The sequence below is a fragment of the Schistocerca cancellata genome, chromosome 7, assembly GCF_023864275.1.
Source record: "Schistocerca cancellata isolate TAMUIC-IGC-003103 chromosome 7, iqSchCanc2.1, whole genome shotgun sequence".
NCBI lineage: Eukaryota > Metazoa > Arthropoda > Insecta > Orthoptera > Acrididae > Schistocerca > Schistocerca cancellata.
Window position 1 is genome coordinate 606,379,928 of NC_064632.1, and position 19,448 is coordinate 606,399,375.

Below are 19,448 nucleotides of genomic sequence, written 5' to 3' on the forward strand. Positions count from 1 at the left end.
ATTTCTGACTGTGTCACTATTAGGCATAAGAATAATACGAATATAAACATGACATGGTATGTATATTCTTCCGCGTCTGCTGTTGTCTCACTCTAGTTTCGTAGTTTATTAGGCGGACAGGATTTAAATGAGATAGCAGCAAACACGAAAGAATACATGGCAAAATGTTTATATTCGTATTATTCTTATGGTGAAGAGAATACTGTATGTGATTCACAATTCATAAAAGTTCCTATTAGCAACCGTTTCTTCTCAAAGTTAGGAAAAAATTCAGAAAGCAGAGTTGGCAATATTGACAAATATCCCAAACAGTCTTGCCAGTCAGATTTTTGTAGTACATTGAAATGCTGCTACGTTCCAAGAGGAACAATACAGAATTTGTATTTACTTCGTTGGATAATGTATGAAAATGCAGTGGTCGAAACTCGGGGTGGAGAAAAAAAAGCTCGTCTTCCACCTTTTATTTATTTACTGATGCAGAGGTTTTGGTGCCAGTATTTGTCTTTGTGCCTGCGAAGCATGCCTGCGTAGCGCTACATATATTCGACGACAGAAGTTAGTTGTGGCGGCACCTACCAACATTTTTCAGAACTTCCGCTTACTTTGCACTCGATTCTAAGCCGCAGGCGGTTTTTTGGATTACAAAAACCAGAAAAAAAGTGCGGCTTAGATTCGAGTAAATACGGTAGCAAGAGCATCACCATGGAACTTCTTCTGGATGTCCGGTAGTCTTTTTGTGAGACTAAGCTGAGGGCTTTCTGCAACTCTTTCCCAATCGCCTTGCTCCTGGAAACAGTAATTACATCCAATTTGCTTTACAAGTCATACTGCAGACATGCTAGTAGGGCACTCCTACTGGCGTTCAGTTATTGCCTCTCCATAAGACGGCTGCTGGCCTACTGCGAGTGTCTCGACAACACGGTTGGAGTTTTCGTGTAAGTGCCTTTCTGTGAGAATACTGCTGGCATGTAATTCTCCCATCAGATACCTCTTTGAGGTGGCGATTTCACTTCAAATCCAAAAGTCGGACAAACTACACAATAAGAGAGATTGTTAAGTTCCCTGTGGTTTTTTACTGAAGTGTCAGGACAGTGGCATTATTCCAAAGTTTGCCAGAGTGAGACATTTTATCCAGATCACTTCTGTGAAATTCATTACACAAAAGGTGAGTCTAGCACTAGTGAAGGAAAGGATCCATTTTACTTGCTGTGAACTGGATACCATATCGAAACAGCTGTTTCGTACGCATACGGATACTGCATCGAGCCTGCCCGTCACTTTCCTGGGCGTGGGCCGACTAAGTGACCTGGGCAAAATCGGACTGTGTCCGTAAGGAATACGTCGAGACAGTTTCTGAAATTCTGCTGACAGTCGGCACCGTTACCACGAGAAGACACTTTTCGACACTTCGTGGCAATTTAACGGATAAGGTTTTGGACAAAATAACACTGTCTGTGCACGGGAAAGGCCCGAACTTCACCCCTATGCTGAGAACCCTGCACTGACTGATTTTATTAGTGCTGTTGAGGAAGCTGTTACACCTCTTCCTAATGATGCTGCAGAAGAAATAAGACATGAAACATGTTGTGCACTCATGAAAGCTCCACCTCAGAAGAGTAACGTGTCTGCCATGGAAAGGGCCGCACTACAAAATGTATGAGAAGATTCTCACACTGTGGTCTTACCAGCAGAAAGGAAAATGTCACCATGTTGTTGCCAGTTGGGCTTTATGAATAGAAGATTTATAACTTTTTGAGTGAACCAATGTTCTGGAAGATTGACAGAGACCCCACAGGAAAGTGGAAAGGGAAACATCAACACTGCTGAATTCTTCTTCTGTTCCACAAGAAGTGCCCAAAAGACTAAGACTCATAGTCCTGTGCCACCCAGGTTATACGGTCTCCCGAAGATTCGTAAAAAAGAGCTTCCATTATGGCCGATCGTCAGTAATACTGACACCTCCACGTACCTACTGAGACCTTTTGTGGGGAAGTGCGCATGTCGTGTTCGCAACTTGGCTGACTATCAATAAACTGAAGTCACTTCAACTCTGTGAAACTGACTTAGTAGTGAGCATCTCACTTTTCGCTGAGGTTTCTCTTACGGACTCTTTGTCACTCATCAGCAGTAATGTCATGGCCGATATAATAGCACATTTTCATCGTGTCCTTTCCTCAATCTACTTTTTATTTAACAGTGAATATTTTGAGCAGACTCTTTGGTAGCAAACTTTTTTATGGAAGACTTTGAGGAAAGAACAGTTGATTCAATAGAACTTAAACTAAGAGTGATAAGTAGGTGACAGGACACTTTTGTAGTGTGGCCCCACAGTGAAGAACTGTCACACTTCTTGCAACATCTGAACTCAATTCACAAAAACATCCAGTTTAGAATGGAAGTAGAGAAGGATGGTTTGTTACCTTTTTTTGGACTTCTTGGTTATTAGGAAACTGGATGGATCATTAGGGCATTGTGACTACCATAAGCCCACACATATAAACCTTTATCTCCAAGCATTGAGCTGCCATCACCTTTCACAAACTAATGGCATCTTAGAATGTCGGTGCACCAGGCACGGAGACAGCCTTACAAAGGAGCTAGAACATGTACAGTCAGTGTTCAAAGGTAATGGTTACTCTCCACATCAGATTAGCACAGTGCTAAGGAGGATGAAACGTGACCGCCCACAACATAAATAAGGAGCTGTTCAAGTCCAGGGTGTTCCTTTCATCTGAAGTAGTCAGGGCCCTAAGAAAACATCCAAGTTAAAGTAATCTTCCAGCCACCAGTGAATATTAGCGCCCTTCTAGGTTCGGTAAAATACTATCTGGGTCTGTGTAAGGTGAGAATATACAAAGTTCCTTGCCAGTGCAGCAAAGATGACATAGGTAAGACGAATACGCACAGTACACGAAAGGTGCACTGAACATTAGCACCGTACTTGCCTTTCACAGCCCAGTAAGTTGGCTGGAGCTGAGCATTGTATTACCATGGGACATTCGATGGATCACAAAAATCTTGGCCCCGGGGAGAACTTTTTGGGATTCAATAATTAAAGAATCTGTGGAAATACGTCTACACAAAATCTTATGATGGTGGCTTTCAACTGGACAAGGCTTGGGACCCAGTGGTCTCTCTAATTTCTTCTGAGAGAAAACAGTTTATTCATAATGACACATCTGGTGACATCTGATGTCTGGTTTTAGCAATGCAAGTGCGCATTCCGATAAAGGTTGGGCATGTAGTTTCACATTTACGCATGCACCTGTGTGCCGCAGATAGAACAGTATTTGCAGAGGGTGCAGGTTTCAATAGAGGACACTCCTGTGACGGGCACCAATGTGCGTACATTTCCGTGCCAATTTTTGCTATAAAGCTGATGCCGGAAACTTGCAGTTTCCAGTGGCGGACGCTCACCTGAAGATGGATGGATGGCCCCAGCTGAAATATTGTGGCATGATCCAGCTGCAGCTAAACACCTAGGAATTACAATTATGACCAACTGAAATTGGAAGGAACACACAGAAAATATTGTGGGGAAAGCAAACCAAAGACTGTGTTTTATTGGCAGAACACTTAGAAACTGTAAGAGGTGTACTACCGAGTGAGGTGGCGCAGTGGTTAAACAGTGGACTTGCATTCGGGAGGACAACAGTTCAATCCCGCGTCCGGCCATCCTGATTTAGGTTTTCCGTGATTTCCCTAAATCGCTCCAGGCAAATGCCGGGATGTTTCCTTTCAAAGGGCACGGCCAACTTCCTTCCCCGTCCTTCCCTAATCTGATGAGACCGATGACCTTGCTGTCTGGTCTCCTTCCCCAAAACAACCCAAACCCCAACAGGTGTACTAAAGACACTGCCAACACTATGCTTGTCCGACCTCTTTCGGAGTTCTGCTGTGTGTTGTCTGGGATCTTTACCAGATAGGATTAATGGAGTACATCGAGAAAGCTCAAAGCAGAGCAGCACATTTTGTGTTATCACGAAATAGGGGAGAGAGTGTCACTGGCATGATAACGGATTCGGGATGGAAATCCTTAAAACAAAGGCGTTTTCATTGTGGCAGAATTTCTCATGAAATTTCAATTGATGCTGACCTACATTGGGAGAAATGGTCATCATAATAAAATAAGGGAAAGCAGAGCTCATACAGAAAGATGTAGATGTTTGTTTTTTCTGTGTGCTGTTCGAGATGAGAATAACAGAGAATTATTGTGAAGCTGGTTCGACTTGAGTGTGATTTGCAGGGTATCCATCCTTCCCCCCAACATTACTTGATGGGATACTTGATTGAAAGCTTAATTTCTATTGTCAATAATGTTTGGGCTGTGTGCAAGTTTTTAGATGCTTTGTCAGATGACTCTTCAGCTGTCAGAGAGCCCAAAGCATTATCAGTTAAAGAAGAACTGCAATACAAATGTGATGTTATACAGAGACTGTTCATTCTGTCAGCATCCATGAGCAAATTAGAGCAAGAGTAGCTAGGGAAGGAAGCATAGTGGATCATTCTGACAGATGTGAAGGATGCACTGGAAGGCATTTGAAAACAGAAGCTCAGACAATTGCGATCCAGAAACCCTGATGTGGAAGATGTGCCAATGAGCAAGAATGCTGATTACTGTTTGGAAACAAGGTACACACCTCTGTGTCTGTGATGTAGAACACATTATCTGATTGTAAATACACTTGTGTCCAAAATTAAAGCAACAAACCACTATTTCCACCTCCCGTGTCTAATTCATGATACAAATTGTCAACAGATGTCCATACAGTCGTGTTCTGCACAGAAGATGGCATTCTGGACAGTGGAAAACCAGGCCAACGACAATGTTAGGGCACCTGTCAAAGGTGCTAGTGTTTGCTGAGTAGTCCCAAATCTACTATTGCTGTGTACACAGCCACAGACTCTGCAATATGGCACAGGGAAGATGCCTACCATACTCTGTGCAGTGGAAGGCCATAGGAAGAATGGAAGCAGAACAGTCACAATATGATATGGCCTGATGGCTTAACCTAAATCATCTGTTGTTTCTCAGATGTGGTGACAGTTTACAGAGACCAAAACTGTATACCAAAGACCAGAACAGAGCCAACCATGTGTGACTTCAGAAAGAGAGAACCATTTATGGCTGTAAGGGCACGATGGTACCACCTTAGAACTGCACAGCAGGTGGCATCTGACCTCGCAGGATCTACTCAGTGTGTTGTATTAAAGCAAAACGTGTGCAGAAGGCTTCCACAGAGTGGCCTTTATTGTTGGAGACCTACTTTACACGTACCTGTGATGCGTCTTCACAGAAGGGAATGTCTAGAGTCGAGTCATTCATATGCCACCTGGACGGACGAGCAGTGGACCAGTGTTCTTGTCACAGATGAGCCCAATTTGGTCTGGAGAGCAATTCTCAACAGATTCACATCTGGAGGGAACACGGAACATGATTTTGGGTCCCAAACATTGTGGAAAGAGAGCGATATTGAGGAGGATCCCTAATGGTGTGGGCAGGGATTATGTTGACCACACAGATGCCTCTTCATGAAATTGTGTGGGTGAAATGGTAAGGTTTAACTGGTGTAGGTATTGTGATGAGATCTTGGGACCTCATGTGCAGTTGTTGTAAGGTGCTGTGGGCCCAGACTTCATATTGATGGACAATAATGCTCGACCTCATGCAGCACGTGCTGTTAATGTTTTCTTGTAAACAGAAGATGTTGCTTGCATGGCATGGCCTGATGACTCTTCTACTTTCAGTCCCACAGAGCATGTCTGGGATGCACTAGGGACACGTCGGCGCCCACTAACCACTCTCCAAAACTTGCGAGCAGCTTTGTTGGAAGAAAGGGCATTATTGCCTCGACATGAGATTGATGACATCTTTCACAGTGTGCATCATTGTTGTCAGGCCTGTATTGCTGGCAGAAGTGGTCACACCCCATACTGGACACATTAAACAGTTGTCAGAATGTGTGTGCAAATCCGTTAAGTTGGAAAAAATTAAGAACATTTTTGTCTACTGTTATACATGTTGCAGTTGTTTATGTTCTGTATTCTTTACATTGTTTCTACTTTACTATCACCTGTTTATACTGTTTTGTGGCAAAATAAATGCTACCTTGCAAAATTTCCATTTGTTGCTTTAATTTTGGGCACAAGTATATTTGCTGATCGTACATGGGTGAAACATCACAGAACACTGAAATGTTGAATGTTATTTATTTTAACAGTTTTGTGGGTGAGTGACTGAAGTAGTTCTGTGTGTTGAAAGATGAACTTTATAGATTTTTTTCAATGCTTGAGAATTTTGTCATTAAATAACTTATATATGCATTCCAGAAAAAAAAAAAAAATGCACCTGTAATGGGTCCCACCTTTTCTGCTGAAAACACCACATCTTTATTGCCTAAAGTGTCATTCCTCTATTGCACTATTTTCCCCACATTTTTGCTCTTTACTGCACTTTTTTGTTTGTGGAGCTCAAAAATTTTCAGCCCAAAATTGGGCTCTATGCAGTGCTCTCATGCTTCAGTGCTACAATTCATTGAGAGTACATTTGTTAGAACAGTTATGAGAGATCAGGAGATGTTCCATATTCCAATATACATCACAATCACATCTGTTTTCATATTCTTCAGTAAGGCCTTCTCACCCGTGTTTGCCTTTACTGGTGCTATTCCCTTTCTCATGCAGTTCGAGCTCTTCTAAATCTTTCATTTTGAGTTCTCAGTGATAGCTGTATCCTCTAGTGTAGGGTAGCCATTTGTTCTTAAAACTCCTGGGGGGGCTATGACAGAAATAGAGTCATTCCAGTATTTGAATTCAATCGTTATCACTACGTTATTTTGTTCTTCTTTAGTTTAGCTGATAATTTCATCATTTCAAAAGAAACAAAAATAACATCTTCATTAGCTTTAGGCTATGCTTAGAATTTAGAAGACAGTACTGTGATATAGCGAACAATTCCTTAAGTAGTCTATAGACATACTTAATGAGACTGCAAATTCACAGAAATGTAAGACTAAATTAAAGCTCATCCACATTTGTGTGATCCATTTTGATAAATGAAACTGTCAAGACTTCAGTTGTATTTATTAACAATAAATGTTTAACATGTTCCAACCAGCTGTCTTTATTTTTACTTTGAAATATCTACAACATATCATTGTTTTTAAAGATGTAGAACTCCATCTTTCATACAGTTGTTTATATATGGTATTATGTAACTCTGAAATTGATATAACATTATATAAGCCTACTGGTTGGAACATTTCTGCACCTCCATTACTAGATGTGGCCCATGTCTTCCACAAATACTCTAACACTGTAAAAAAAATTAGAAACAAAAATGGTCATACATTAGAATAATTGTTGCTCAGTCCATGTGCAAAACAAGGGCTGCATATACTTATGGGCAGAACGATTACCGTCCACTATGCAACTAATTGTTGCTGTCCGTCCATGTTTGGAGACCAGCTCAATGAGCAACAGTTAAGAATGGCAAAACACTATCACAGAATGCTTGTAGATCCACACAATGTTAACATATCTTTCTATCATGAATAACAAAACATTCTGACTATTTGACTCTCCATTCATCCACCTTGGAGCATATTTGTTAACATAGTGATTGCTTCTACACTCTTCATTAACCAATACACGTACATGCATTGACTGCTAGCACTCAGTGGAGTCTGGCTCAGGCTTTCAAACGTATGTTCCAAGCGCAGTTAAAGGAAAGTGCTCTGACTGGATTGATGTGGAGTACGCCTAATAGTTAGTGCATCACATGTACTGTGCTCGTAACAGTTATTTCTCTCTGTGTCACTGAGCTCTTTGTGGTATTTAAAATTCATGAGCATTCTATTACATGTAAACACCAATAGAACAGTATCATACAGAGTGAGGAGATATGGTAGCAAGATCATTACTGTTTCAATTAGAAAAAGCTTCATTGTAATTTGCTTGCTTGATTGTTAACCAAAAGTTAACTTTGGTGTAGTTCTCACATCATTCCTTCATTTAGAGCCATTGGAGGTCAACAATCTTGAAAGAGGAAGGAAGGAAGGAAGGAACATTGCTTTCTTGGGCACCAGACAAGTAGCTACAGTGTTATACTGAGAGCATAGATTGGTCTTTGATGTTTACACATGTTCCAATATTTGTTAAAATGTTATTTTACTTATTCATTTTTCTGTTAACATTGCAGGCTGAAGACAAAGATAGTGGGAAGTATGGAAAAGTTGAATACAGAATTTTGGCAAGTGATAAAGGATCAGAGTATTTTGCTATGGATTCAAGTATAATCAAAAGCAAGAAATTATTTGATAACGATGTGGGGCTGCCCTTCCGGTTCACTGTAGAAGCTCGTGACAACCCCACATCAGAGCAAGACAGCAATACTGAAACAGTTCCTGTTGTGGTAAGTGTTCCAGACATGCCGTGGCTGTTTGTAACAATTCTAGAAGATAAAAAATTTGATAATTTTCCTAATGAGCTTAGTGTTAAAATGATTTCTTTTGACTGTAGTAGTGAGATACCAATTTATAACTCATCTTATTTTCAGATAAACCTCATTACCGATCGGAATCGACTGATACTAGTGATCGATGATGCCAAGCCGGAAACTATACAGAATGAGGAGAATAAAATTGCTAGTGTCCTGGAGGACCACACAAACTTGATTATTGGAATTGAGAAAGTAGACTCCAGGCAGTTTCTTGGCAGTAATAGCACAATTGAAATAGACAAAGATGGGACTGATGTTTGGTTCTATGCAGTAGATCCTGAAACTGAAACAATTCTGGAAAGAAACAGTAGCAGAGTACTGAGGTTAGATTAAAACTTATTATTTCTACTTTATTGTTCCTGTACTTTACAGATATTCAGATGAAGTAAGAAAAACACTACAATTGCTGGAAAACAGGCTTATATCAGGAATTTAAAATTTTAATCTTTTTATAAGTTTGAGTAGCATTTCACTGTAGAGTTCCATCCCATCTCACTTGATGAAGAATGTGTGGCAATTTCTATTCCCACAGTGCATCGTTGGGCAGAGGAGATCACCAACATGTAACTAAGCAGAAATGAAGTGCTTTATTACTATTAAAAACATACAGCAATACAAGCGAATGCAGGCTATTGGTGTTCATACCCGACTGGGTCAAAGATCAAAATGTCACGAATAAAAGTAGTTGTTCTCAAAGTCAATCACCATGTGTTCAATGTTGGTGGTGGCCACACAGGCCTCCCTTCCCACTTCCCTGGAAATGCAGAAAAACTGTGGAGGATTTGTGGTAGTAGAGGGTGCCAGTGGGATCAAAAATGTAGAGCCTGCCCGTGGGAGGATGCAGCACGTACGATAACTGAGTAGGGGGGTGGCGCCCTACAGTGTCACTGCCAGTCGTGGCACCTAGACGGACTCATTGCCCGGGTTCGAGTAAGCACACAGAGGATGACGACACCGTGCAAAGTCACCAAAAGTTTCGTGGTACCGACATAACGGGTACACGGGGTGCCGTGTCTGCTTCGTGTCACTCGAGCTGCTCGGAGCACTGTGTGCTCACTTAGCTATCGGAGGAGAGTGGGAGGCAGGTGCTCGTGGTGCAGGTAGTCCTGGAACTTGACCACCAGGTGGCACTGCACGTAGCTGCCGGGAGCACGTGCCACGCGTGCAGCTGCTACCGGCAGGGTGACGAAGCATCTGGATTGAAGCAGGAGCGAGGAGAAGTGTTGCCAACCATTTGTATCTGTGGGGGAGCTGCGAGAGGGAAGGAGCTGCTGATGTCAGATAATGCTGTCTGCACAGTCAGCGAGACAGAGTTTCTTAATAGACTTGTGAGACAAGAGATATACTTGAAGGTCAAACAGCAATTTAACCAGCTGCAGGGTCCACAGTGTGACGTCAGGGAGCTGCCCAGGTTGACTTGGGGTGGAGGTGGTGTTACAGTTGAGACGGGGGGTCGATCCTGCAGCTGTACGTAACGAGTGCTGTTACAAATTGCTTTGGCATACGGTTGTGACAGGTGTTCAATACTGTGGGACTGAGTGGTACCATACTTATGTTGAGCTGGCGGATTCAGCAGCAGGTCACTGACGAGGTCCGATTCGTCATCTGAGTGGCTAACAAATATGAAACACGCATCGTCGCCCAGAATTGCACGAATGTCCGGCAGGTTATCGACTGAGGTGAACCACATTTTGGAATTCTCCTTCTGCAGGTGAAATGGTTTAGGAAAACATCTGACAGGCACCTGTTGCGATGTCAGAGGGAGAGGCGAGTGACAGTGGGCAGATAGCGATGGCTGGGTGGATGCAGGAACTGGTGTGTTGCCTGAGATTTGTGTGTGTGCGCGTGGGGGGGGGGGGGGGGGCGGCAATACTCTGTCCACAGGTGGCACACAAGGTGGTTGTCATGGATGATGTGAACTTGGTCTTGAAAAATTGGAATGTTGTTAGTGCGAGGAATGTGCAACAGGATGTCTATGTGTAGTGGGAGAAGTGAGCAAGTAGTCCACATTATGTATCTACGTCTGCTGTAGCAGCACTGGGAAAGGCAAAGATGTCTTTTGTTTGATTCGGTATGGGATGAAATTAGGGTATTGTGGCACGGCGTGGAAATGGGCAGGTTGTCCTGTACGCAGTTCCTGCCAAGGTGGCTGTGAGCTGGAGAGGGTGGAGTTCACATTAGTGGTCGGTGCGAGCTGGTAGGGGCACGTGAGTCAGGCTGTGTGGTAGGAGTGTCACTATCAGAAAGGACTATCTGTGCTCCCATGTCAGAGTCTGAATCACAAAACTGTAGCTGATACATTGTGTAAGTTTAGTCGCAAAGGGGTAAAAGAATCACACAAAAACACAATCGAATGGAAGGTGTCAGGGGTCACCAGTGTGGCAATTTCTAGTCCTATGGTGAATCATTGGCTAGAGATCATCAGCACACAACCAAACATAGAAATGAAGCACTTTATTTCTGTTAACAAGATACATTTATACAAGTGAGCACACACAATGAGTGTTCATACCACTCTGTCCATAGATTGTAATATCATGAATCAAAGTAGTTCTTCTCAAAATCAGTAACCACATGTTTGATGTTGCTGGTTCCTGCAAGTCCACCATTATGCTTTCACCAAATTTGGAAAATATCTCCATACTTTTCCCTTTCTATGTTTGGTTGAAGAAGAAACTTGTAACAATCAATACTTGAAGTTCAAAAGCTTTTAAAAGTCTCAGAAGCTGTTCTTCTATCTTTTGTCAGTAACTGGGTATTTTAGCTGACGTCCATTTTGTTTTATCTCCAGTATTTTCAAGTAATATCATCCTTGTATTTCTTAATTACTTAGTGCGAATGAAAGACCAATTTCCCATTTCCTGTTGATTTGGTTGGTCGGCTATTCTGCTTATTTTTAAAAAAAATATATTTATTTTTTTAAAACTGACTGAAAATATATACAACTACTGGTACTTGACATGAGAGGGTTAGAAAGTGACATGTAAACATTATGCATAATCAAAATAACGCTTAACAATATTGTGAATCTTGAAATTATCCTTGCATACAGGATACTCAGTGATGTTGTCAGCTGTTTAGCCAGTCATCATTTCCCACCACATACAATATTTCATCTATGCACAGTAGAAAATGACAACTGGCTGACCTACCGAAATATCATTGAGTGTTAACACTATTCGTGTCAGAATAAGTGCAAATACTTTTCAGCTGTCTAAATAGTTTGTCTTCAGTACCATGGCCATAACCAGCAATAACCAAAGTTTTGATCCCTTTGAGGGAGGATGTATGTAATATAGATAAAAAATGTTGAATATTTTATCAACCAGGTAGTTCTGTAGCATCGTGGAAATACTGACTTCAACTTTCACAATTTAATTCATGCTACAAATGATGTAAAAGCCCTGTAGTTTCAATGATTGTGCAGTGACTTGCCTCCTTTTCTACACAACTCTGTCCTTGTTTGTGAAATTTTATCATTTCCTACCATCAGAGAAGGCATCAATAGAGTACAGAAGACTTTGAGCCCATTTATGGTGTGGTTAATTACATTTTATTAAAGAAATGCACCCATGATGGAATACAAAACCCAAATGAAAGCTTTAATGATAACATTTGGAAGAGACACCCAAAGATAACAGTTTGCTAAACTACTGATGGTAAATTTCGTTCTTATGATGCTCGTCTGGTGTTCTGTGGTGGTAACATTTGAAGAATCCAGACCTGTATGAGGCTAGGATTTTATGCAGGTTGCTTAACTGAAAACCTACAGAAGAAGACTAATGAGGTGCATATTGATAGTTCTGAAATGTCAGTGAGGGATATTGCAAAAAGGGCATGCCACATGGATCAGACTAGAAGAAAAGAGCTACACAAGGCCAAAGAGACCAAATGTTTGATAATGGCCAACATTACGGTGCTTATTTCTGGCATAAATGCTAATAAATTTTTTTTTCTGCATTTCCTCCAACCTTCATTTTCTGCATAACCATTGCAGATAAAAAGGTGAAATTTGCTACAGACTTTGAAAATAGTACATTGTTACTTCCTTTGATACAAAATAGTTATGTATCATAGAAATAAATTTAAAAAATTGTTGTACGAATACTATGACTGACATTAAAAAACTAGTGCACAGAATTGTTTATGTAATTACTAAGAAAAACCTACCACATTTTGAAAGTTATAATTAAAGTAACATATGAGAAAATATTTCTCATATGATAGTGTGTGCCTAAAAGTATCCAGCAATGTCCAGATCAACTTATTTGACAAAAGATTTAAAAACAAATAATCCAGATTATAGCCAATAACATAATGACAACATGTATAAAATTTGGTTCTGTTATCTCTCAAACAGTAACAGGTACATTAGCTTATATATGCCTGTGTATTTTCTCATATGTCAACCCCCCCCCCCCCCCCCACCTCCCCACCCCCCACTTCCCTGAGCCAGTGTTAAAAGATGAGACACAAGTTTCTGCTTGTGTAGAACATTCAAATAACTTACAGGACTGCAGCCGAATAATATCATCAACAACTGCCGATATTTCGACAGGAGCACTTCCTGCCATTTTCGAGGCATAACTGCAGCAAAAAAGCCCTGTGCAAACAAATTTAAAACTTTAGTTTGCAGAGACATCATCTTTGGTGGTGTGTGTGTGTGTGTGTGTGTGTGTGTGTGTGTGTGTGTGTGTGTTTCTCTCTCTCTCTCTCCCTCCCTCTCTCTCTCTCTCTCTCTCTCTCTCTCTCTCTCTGTGTGTGTGTGTGTGTGTGTGTGTGTGTGTGTGTGTGTGTGTGTTTTACCTTTCCAGAGTTTATGTGCAAATCAAGGACTTAAATTCCCTTGCACAGCACTTACTTGCTGCAGTTATGCCTTGAAAATGGCAATTGGGCTCCTATAACAATATCAGTAGTTGTCAGTGACATCACCTGGCTGCATTGAATATGATAAAAAAATTATATGATAAAAATTTGTATAGCACCCTAACTAAGTTACAAAATGTTGGGGTAAGTTGTTTCAGTAGACTCTTATTGTCTGGCAGCATCAGATACCTGTGATGCCGATTGATCACTGTTCCCAATAATCTTCATTGCATTCGAAGTTCGATCATTTTTAAAATGCTTTGTTGCCTGAAGCTTTGTTACCAAAATCTTACTTTGAAATTTTTGTAAGAAAGTATTATACCCACATGCTGCTAGATATATACCACAAAGTGTCTAACTCCCAGAAAACAGGTTCACCAAAGATGAACCCAACCATTCAGGAGGGTGAAGGTTGTAGTGAGGTACATTCTCTTTCAGCACAATGCTTGCTGAAACATTCTGTGGAAGGGTGAATAGGCTCGTTGTGGTAATGTGGTGGATAACCATCTTCACTTCTTTGTTCCCGACTTCATCACATTATTTCACTGTCCAGTTAGTGTCAGCAGAAGAATCTGCCAATTTGATAACATTGGTATTAAGATTATTCAGAATGTGTCATGTGATTTGCCCAATCACTTTGTGATCCATGTCACAACCATTGAAAAAGCCTATTCCAATTCAAGGAGACTCCTTGAGTGTGCCGTAAAAGCCATAGACGATCTCAGTATAACTGCTGACTACTTGTATCTAGCTTTCCTACCAAACATGGCATTTTCCAGGACTCTTTTTCTTGCTATAGTTGTTTGAATTACAAAATAATTTTTGTTTGGTTTTCATCCTTGATGTAAGTGACAGTTTTTGAAATTTTTTAGGTCAATAATGGATGCTGCTGTGAAATCAAGTATTACAAGAGATATTGGTAGTACTCTTCAAGCCACAACCAGTGGGATACATGGTCCATTAATGGTCATGAAACTTCAGAAGGGTTCAGCTGTTTCATGGGATGTTTTCCCATATGCTCTCATAATAATCGCTTGTATAATTTTCATACTTGGCTCAGCTGGAATAATATACATATGTATCTCATGGTCAAGGTATGTACCAATGCAAAACAGTTCGTTATTTTTTTTATAAGAGTAAAGGAAACAATCATTCAAGAATAGCAAATAGAAATATGAAGCAGAACTGGAACAATATACATATGCATCTCATGGTTGGGGTATGTACCAACTCAGAGCAATTTGTTATTTTTTTTTATAAGGATAAAGAAAAAATCGCCAAAGGATGGCACAAGGAGACATGAGTCAACAATATGGGCTATAAATTAATGTACTCTGAAAGCTTTGTGAAATGATATATTTCATAAGTGTAGTGCTAGTAATGTATGATACCAACAAATTCACTATAATGGTTCCTGTAAACAATACTTTTTTCTGCTCTACAGGTACAAAGCTTATAAAGAAAGAATGCAAAGAATGTATGTTGTGCCGAGATATGATCCAGTGTTTGTTGAACCAAATCTTAAGGAATATGAAACTCAGGTTTGTGTAATACTTAAGTTTTTCAATCAATATATAGAAATAGTCACTAAATATATAGAAAACTAAATATAGCTAATGAGTTGTAAATGATCAGACTTATTAAATTATAGCAAATTCAACTTCGGCTGTGTGTGTGTTTGTGTGTGTGTGTGTGTGTGTGTGTGCGTGTGTGTTTGTGTTGTGTGTGTCAAACTGTGAAGAAAGGCTGAAGGGCATGTGGATTTTTCTTTTGTTTTGTTAAATAGGAGCCTGTATATAGTGTGTTGCAACTGTAGTGTAATGCAGCACGAAAGATCAGACAGAAGAAAACAGGATAAGGTGTGAGCCCAGCAGTGGAATGGTGAATGTGATGTCATTACTAGGTGCCAGACATACCAGATGCAAAACACTGGTGTACTGCACAGCTGAATTTGAAACCCTTGGTACAGTGTAATGTAACAATAGAGAGAAGGAAAGTTGCTACTCACCATATAGCGGAGATGCTGAGTCGTGGTAGGCACAATAAAAAGACTCACACAATCATAGCTCTCGGCCATTAAGGCCTTTGTCAGTAGTAGACACACATACACACACGCACACATACACTCATGCAAGCGCAACTTGCACACACGTCTGCAGTCTCAGAGAGCTGAAACTACACTGCGAGCAGCAGCACCAGTGCATGATGGGAGTGGCGACTGGGTGGCGGTAAGAGGGGGAGGCTGGGGCAGGGAGGGGGAGGGATAGTATGGTGGGAGTGGCGGACAGTGAAGTGTTGCAGTTTAGATGGTGGGCAGGAGACAAGGTGTGAAGGGAGGAGGGGGTAAGTAGTGGAAAAGAGAGAAATAAAAATAAAAATAAATTAAAAGACTGGGTGTGGTAGTGAAATGATGGCTGTGTAGTGTTGGAATGGGAACGGGGGGGGGGGGGGGGGGGGGGGGCTGGATGGGTGAGGACAGTGACTAACGAAGGTTGAGGCCAGGAGGGTTATGGGAACGTAGGTAGGATGTATTGCAGGGAATTGTGTGACTCTTTTTATTGTGCCTATTGCGGCTCAGCATCTCCGCTATATGGTGAGTAGCAACTTTCCTTCTCTCGTATTGTTACATTCCATCCTGGATTTTCCATTGTTTGGTACAGTGGAACATTGTTATAAACATGTCATCACCTGTGTCTAAAGCATGCAGCCATTTACTGAACAAATAGACAGGGGCTACCTATTCCTTTGCATAGGGTGTCCTAGGTACCCATTGGAACAGGTGACCTACTTGCAAGCATAGAGAATCCCCCAACAATGCTTCTTTGCCCATACTGACATCTGTATCCTGTGATATGCAGCTGACAAAGGTTCACATGGATTAAACATACACATTTGAGGTTGTATCTTCTGTAATCAGTAACAAGGAAGAGGGTCTAGATGGTTGTTGTTGTCTTCTATTGAATCAAAAAAATTATTTTGTATACTCTGCTCTGTCTGTCAACAGTAAGAATCTTCTATAGTTAATGGTGATGCTTATCATTGGGGCAGTTGATTCTGGCTGCAGAGATTTTTTCCCCATTGAGGTAGTTTCAATACATCCTTGACATGGGAGTTCCATAATTTGGTTCCGTCAGGTATGCTGGTGTTGTGTGTGTCTCTCTCATCATGTATTTGAATCTCATACTGAGAGCCAGTACAAGAACTGGCAAAGTGTGAATAAAATAACAAATCGAACTATTCCATTTTCTATTGCGGTAGAAATGCTCCGCTCCAACAAAGCAGGCACCGCTGACTCAGCTGCTCATTACTGTGTACTACGTAAAGTAATTCATATGCCATTATAGTAAAAATGATAAGTTTAAAGAGGAATATAAAAACATACATTGATTGTATTACCTTGCTTAAAAGTCAGATGTTCCATTCCATTAAACGATATTCTTAAATATGTTTACAATGTTCATTTTCGCTAAGAAACTTGGTGACAGACTAGAAGCAGGTGGTAAATAATAAGTTCTTCAGGCTCTGTTAGTCTATATTAAGGTTGAATTATTTCTCAATTGATCTTTTTACCAAATCAGAATTATTGCTGTTTGAGACAAACTGATGCTAGTAATGTAAGATTGTGTAGATTTCGAACAAATGGTATTTTATAAGCAGTGTGGTAGTTCTCCAATGTTTGTTGCAATAAATTCACTGTTGACATAATGTCAGTTTTATGTTTTTTTTAATCTCTGTTACACAGTTATTCACATATAACAATAATAATGTACACAGCTGTGGCTCATCAACTTAATGGTTAATGATAGGTAGGGCCTTAACCACTAACAATTAAGTTGATGTGCCACAGCTGTATACATCACAGATGAAAGCTTCAATTTTGTGTATTCTGATGATTCTGGACCTTTCACTAGAAAACAAAATGCAGGTCTCACATCAGCATTGTACAACACACACTTTTCACATTTCAGGTTCTGCAGATGAGTGTCCCACTGGATGACAGCGACAGTTACAATGATCTACAACTGGACTTTAGCAGTAAAAATCATGCTTTCAGTTTAGACAATGTGAGCTACATAACAAAAGAAAATGGTGACAGCATAGGTATGTCCTACCAATTATTTATTGTTTGTATCAAATGGGAAATTCACTTAAGAAATAGAAAACTGTAAACATACAGAATTGCTGGCCAGTGGTTACAAATGCATTTAAAAGAGAAAAACTAGTCCTAGCTTTCAGAACTATCAGTTTCACGGGTTAGAAAGGAATGGCAGGTCAGTCAGGCCCCAGCACATTGTGAGGGTGTGATGCAGTTCCTGCTTATTGTCACTGCAGGCAGGCTCCTCCCATGCTGGGGTCTGACAGACCTTCCTCTCTTTTCTAACCATTGAAACTGATAGTTCCTAAAGGTAGAATTAGTTTGTCACTTTTAAATGTGTCTATTGGCTCTACTGGAAGTAAATGCTGGTTGGCCACTAACTCTGATTCCAAGTTATTTATGTGTATCCATTGCATATGTTGTAATGTTATTCAGTTTCAGAGAAAGAATGGTAAAGAAATGACTCATGTTTATAACACTTACAGGCCAGCAGAGTCCTGTAAGTTCTGACGCTGCCACAACAGCGCGTGCCTCCAGTATAGCGGGAGGTGGGCATCACAGGAATGAAAGTGAGCACAATATCGTGGGTCAGGATTCTCCTCACATATCAAATCCTGTTTATCAAAGGTATGAAGTAGAAAATTTTCCAGTGTTCTTCCTAATATAAATGTGTTCTGGTTAACAAAGGACAAAAATAAATACTATAGATTGTAACATAAAGAATTGAACTGGTCATCTCAGTGAGACAGTGGATGTAAAGGAAGTTGCATTCTACAGTTTAAAATCAGTTTTTGTAAGAAAAAAGAAAAATTGGACATCCCCAACATAAACTACAAGGCAAATGGAAGGTGATGGCTCTCAAATGGAGGCATTATCACTAAATATCTCCTTTATTCTTCACTGTAATTATGTATTTCAAAATTAACTATACTTCAGATATGTTGACTCAGTATGTCTCACAGAGCAACTCAATCCTTCAACACCAAAGGAATTGTGAGCATGCTGTTGCACACTGACACTTTGAATTCCTCCCTAAGGCATATCTGGGCAGTGCCACACACTCGTTACATGTCAAATATTGTCATGTAACTTGTCAAATATCGTCAACACACTGTATACTCCACAAAAGACTACCAGCTCACTATTTCTCAGAACAATTCCTTTTTTAATGGCAATAGAAACAACAAACTTTGTGAGGGAATAAATATACCGTGAAGCAGTAGTCAGATTGCCGAACTCCTTAAACAGATGTCTGCCATAATATTCTTACAGCACCTTTTGAAGCGATGAACACTTTCTTCTTAAAGATGAGTTACCATAGAACTTTACTCCTTATGATACTGAAAGAAAATATGCAAAATATTTCAGCTTACTAACGTGTATTTCACGAAGATTTGCAATGATTCTAAGTGCAAATGTAGGTGAACTAAGTTCTTTTTGGAGCTCTAAAATGTGCTTTTTACAGTCAAAATTCTCATCAATATGGGCACCAAAAACTATCATTTGTTATTTTGTCAACATGTGTTGTACTTAAAATTGGTTTCGTACCTCTAGATTTACAGAACTGAATGTGTTGTGTCCTTGTCAATGATGCATTTAAGAACATCGTTTACCATTTCATCTTTTGCTGTATGCATGCTCAGATTGATTATAATATTAGTTTAATCTGCAAAAAGAACTAATCCTGGTTGTTGTGTATTACGTAGAATATCATTTATATATCTGAGGAACAATAGTGGAGCTAAGATTGATGCTTTGGGAATCCCACATATTATGTCTGCCCAGTCAGAATAATGTCCTCAGACTACATTGCTTAAACTATTAAGAACAACTTTCTGAATTCTTTTAGTTAGTTATGATATTATTCATTGTTTGGCTATAACATCAATCCCATAAAACTTTAATTTAAGTGGGAGAATATTGTGACTCACACAGTCAAATGCCTTAGAGAGGTGACAGAAAACACCAGCTGGTGCAGTTTTGTAA

General features: G+C 40.2%; 1 protein-coding gene across 1 annotated transcript in view; it reads left to right on the forward strand.

Annotated features, from left to right (window-relative positions):
* Positions 1-19,448, forward strand: part of LOC126091892 (cadherin-99C) — a 631,851-nt gene that overhangs the window by 593,289 nt on the left and 19,114 nt on the right. Inside the window, exons 23-28 of the mRNA XM_049907188.1 lie at positions 8,201-8,413; positions 8,558-8,823; positions 14,239-14,460; positions 14,811-14,907; positions 17,335-17,467; positions 17,948-18,089. Coding sequence (XP_049763145.1) covers positions 8,201-8,413; positions 8,558-8,823; positions 14,239-14,460; positions 14,811-14,907; positions 17,335-17,467; positions 17,948-18,089 — 1,073 coding nt within the window. The remainder of the gene's footprint in view (positions 1-8,200; positions 8,414-8,557; positions 8,824-14,238; positions 14,461-14,810; positions 14,908-17,334; positions 17,468-17,947; positions 18,090-19,448) is intronic.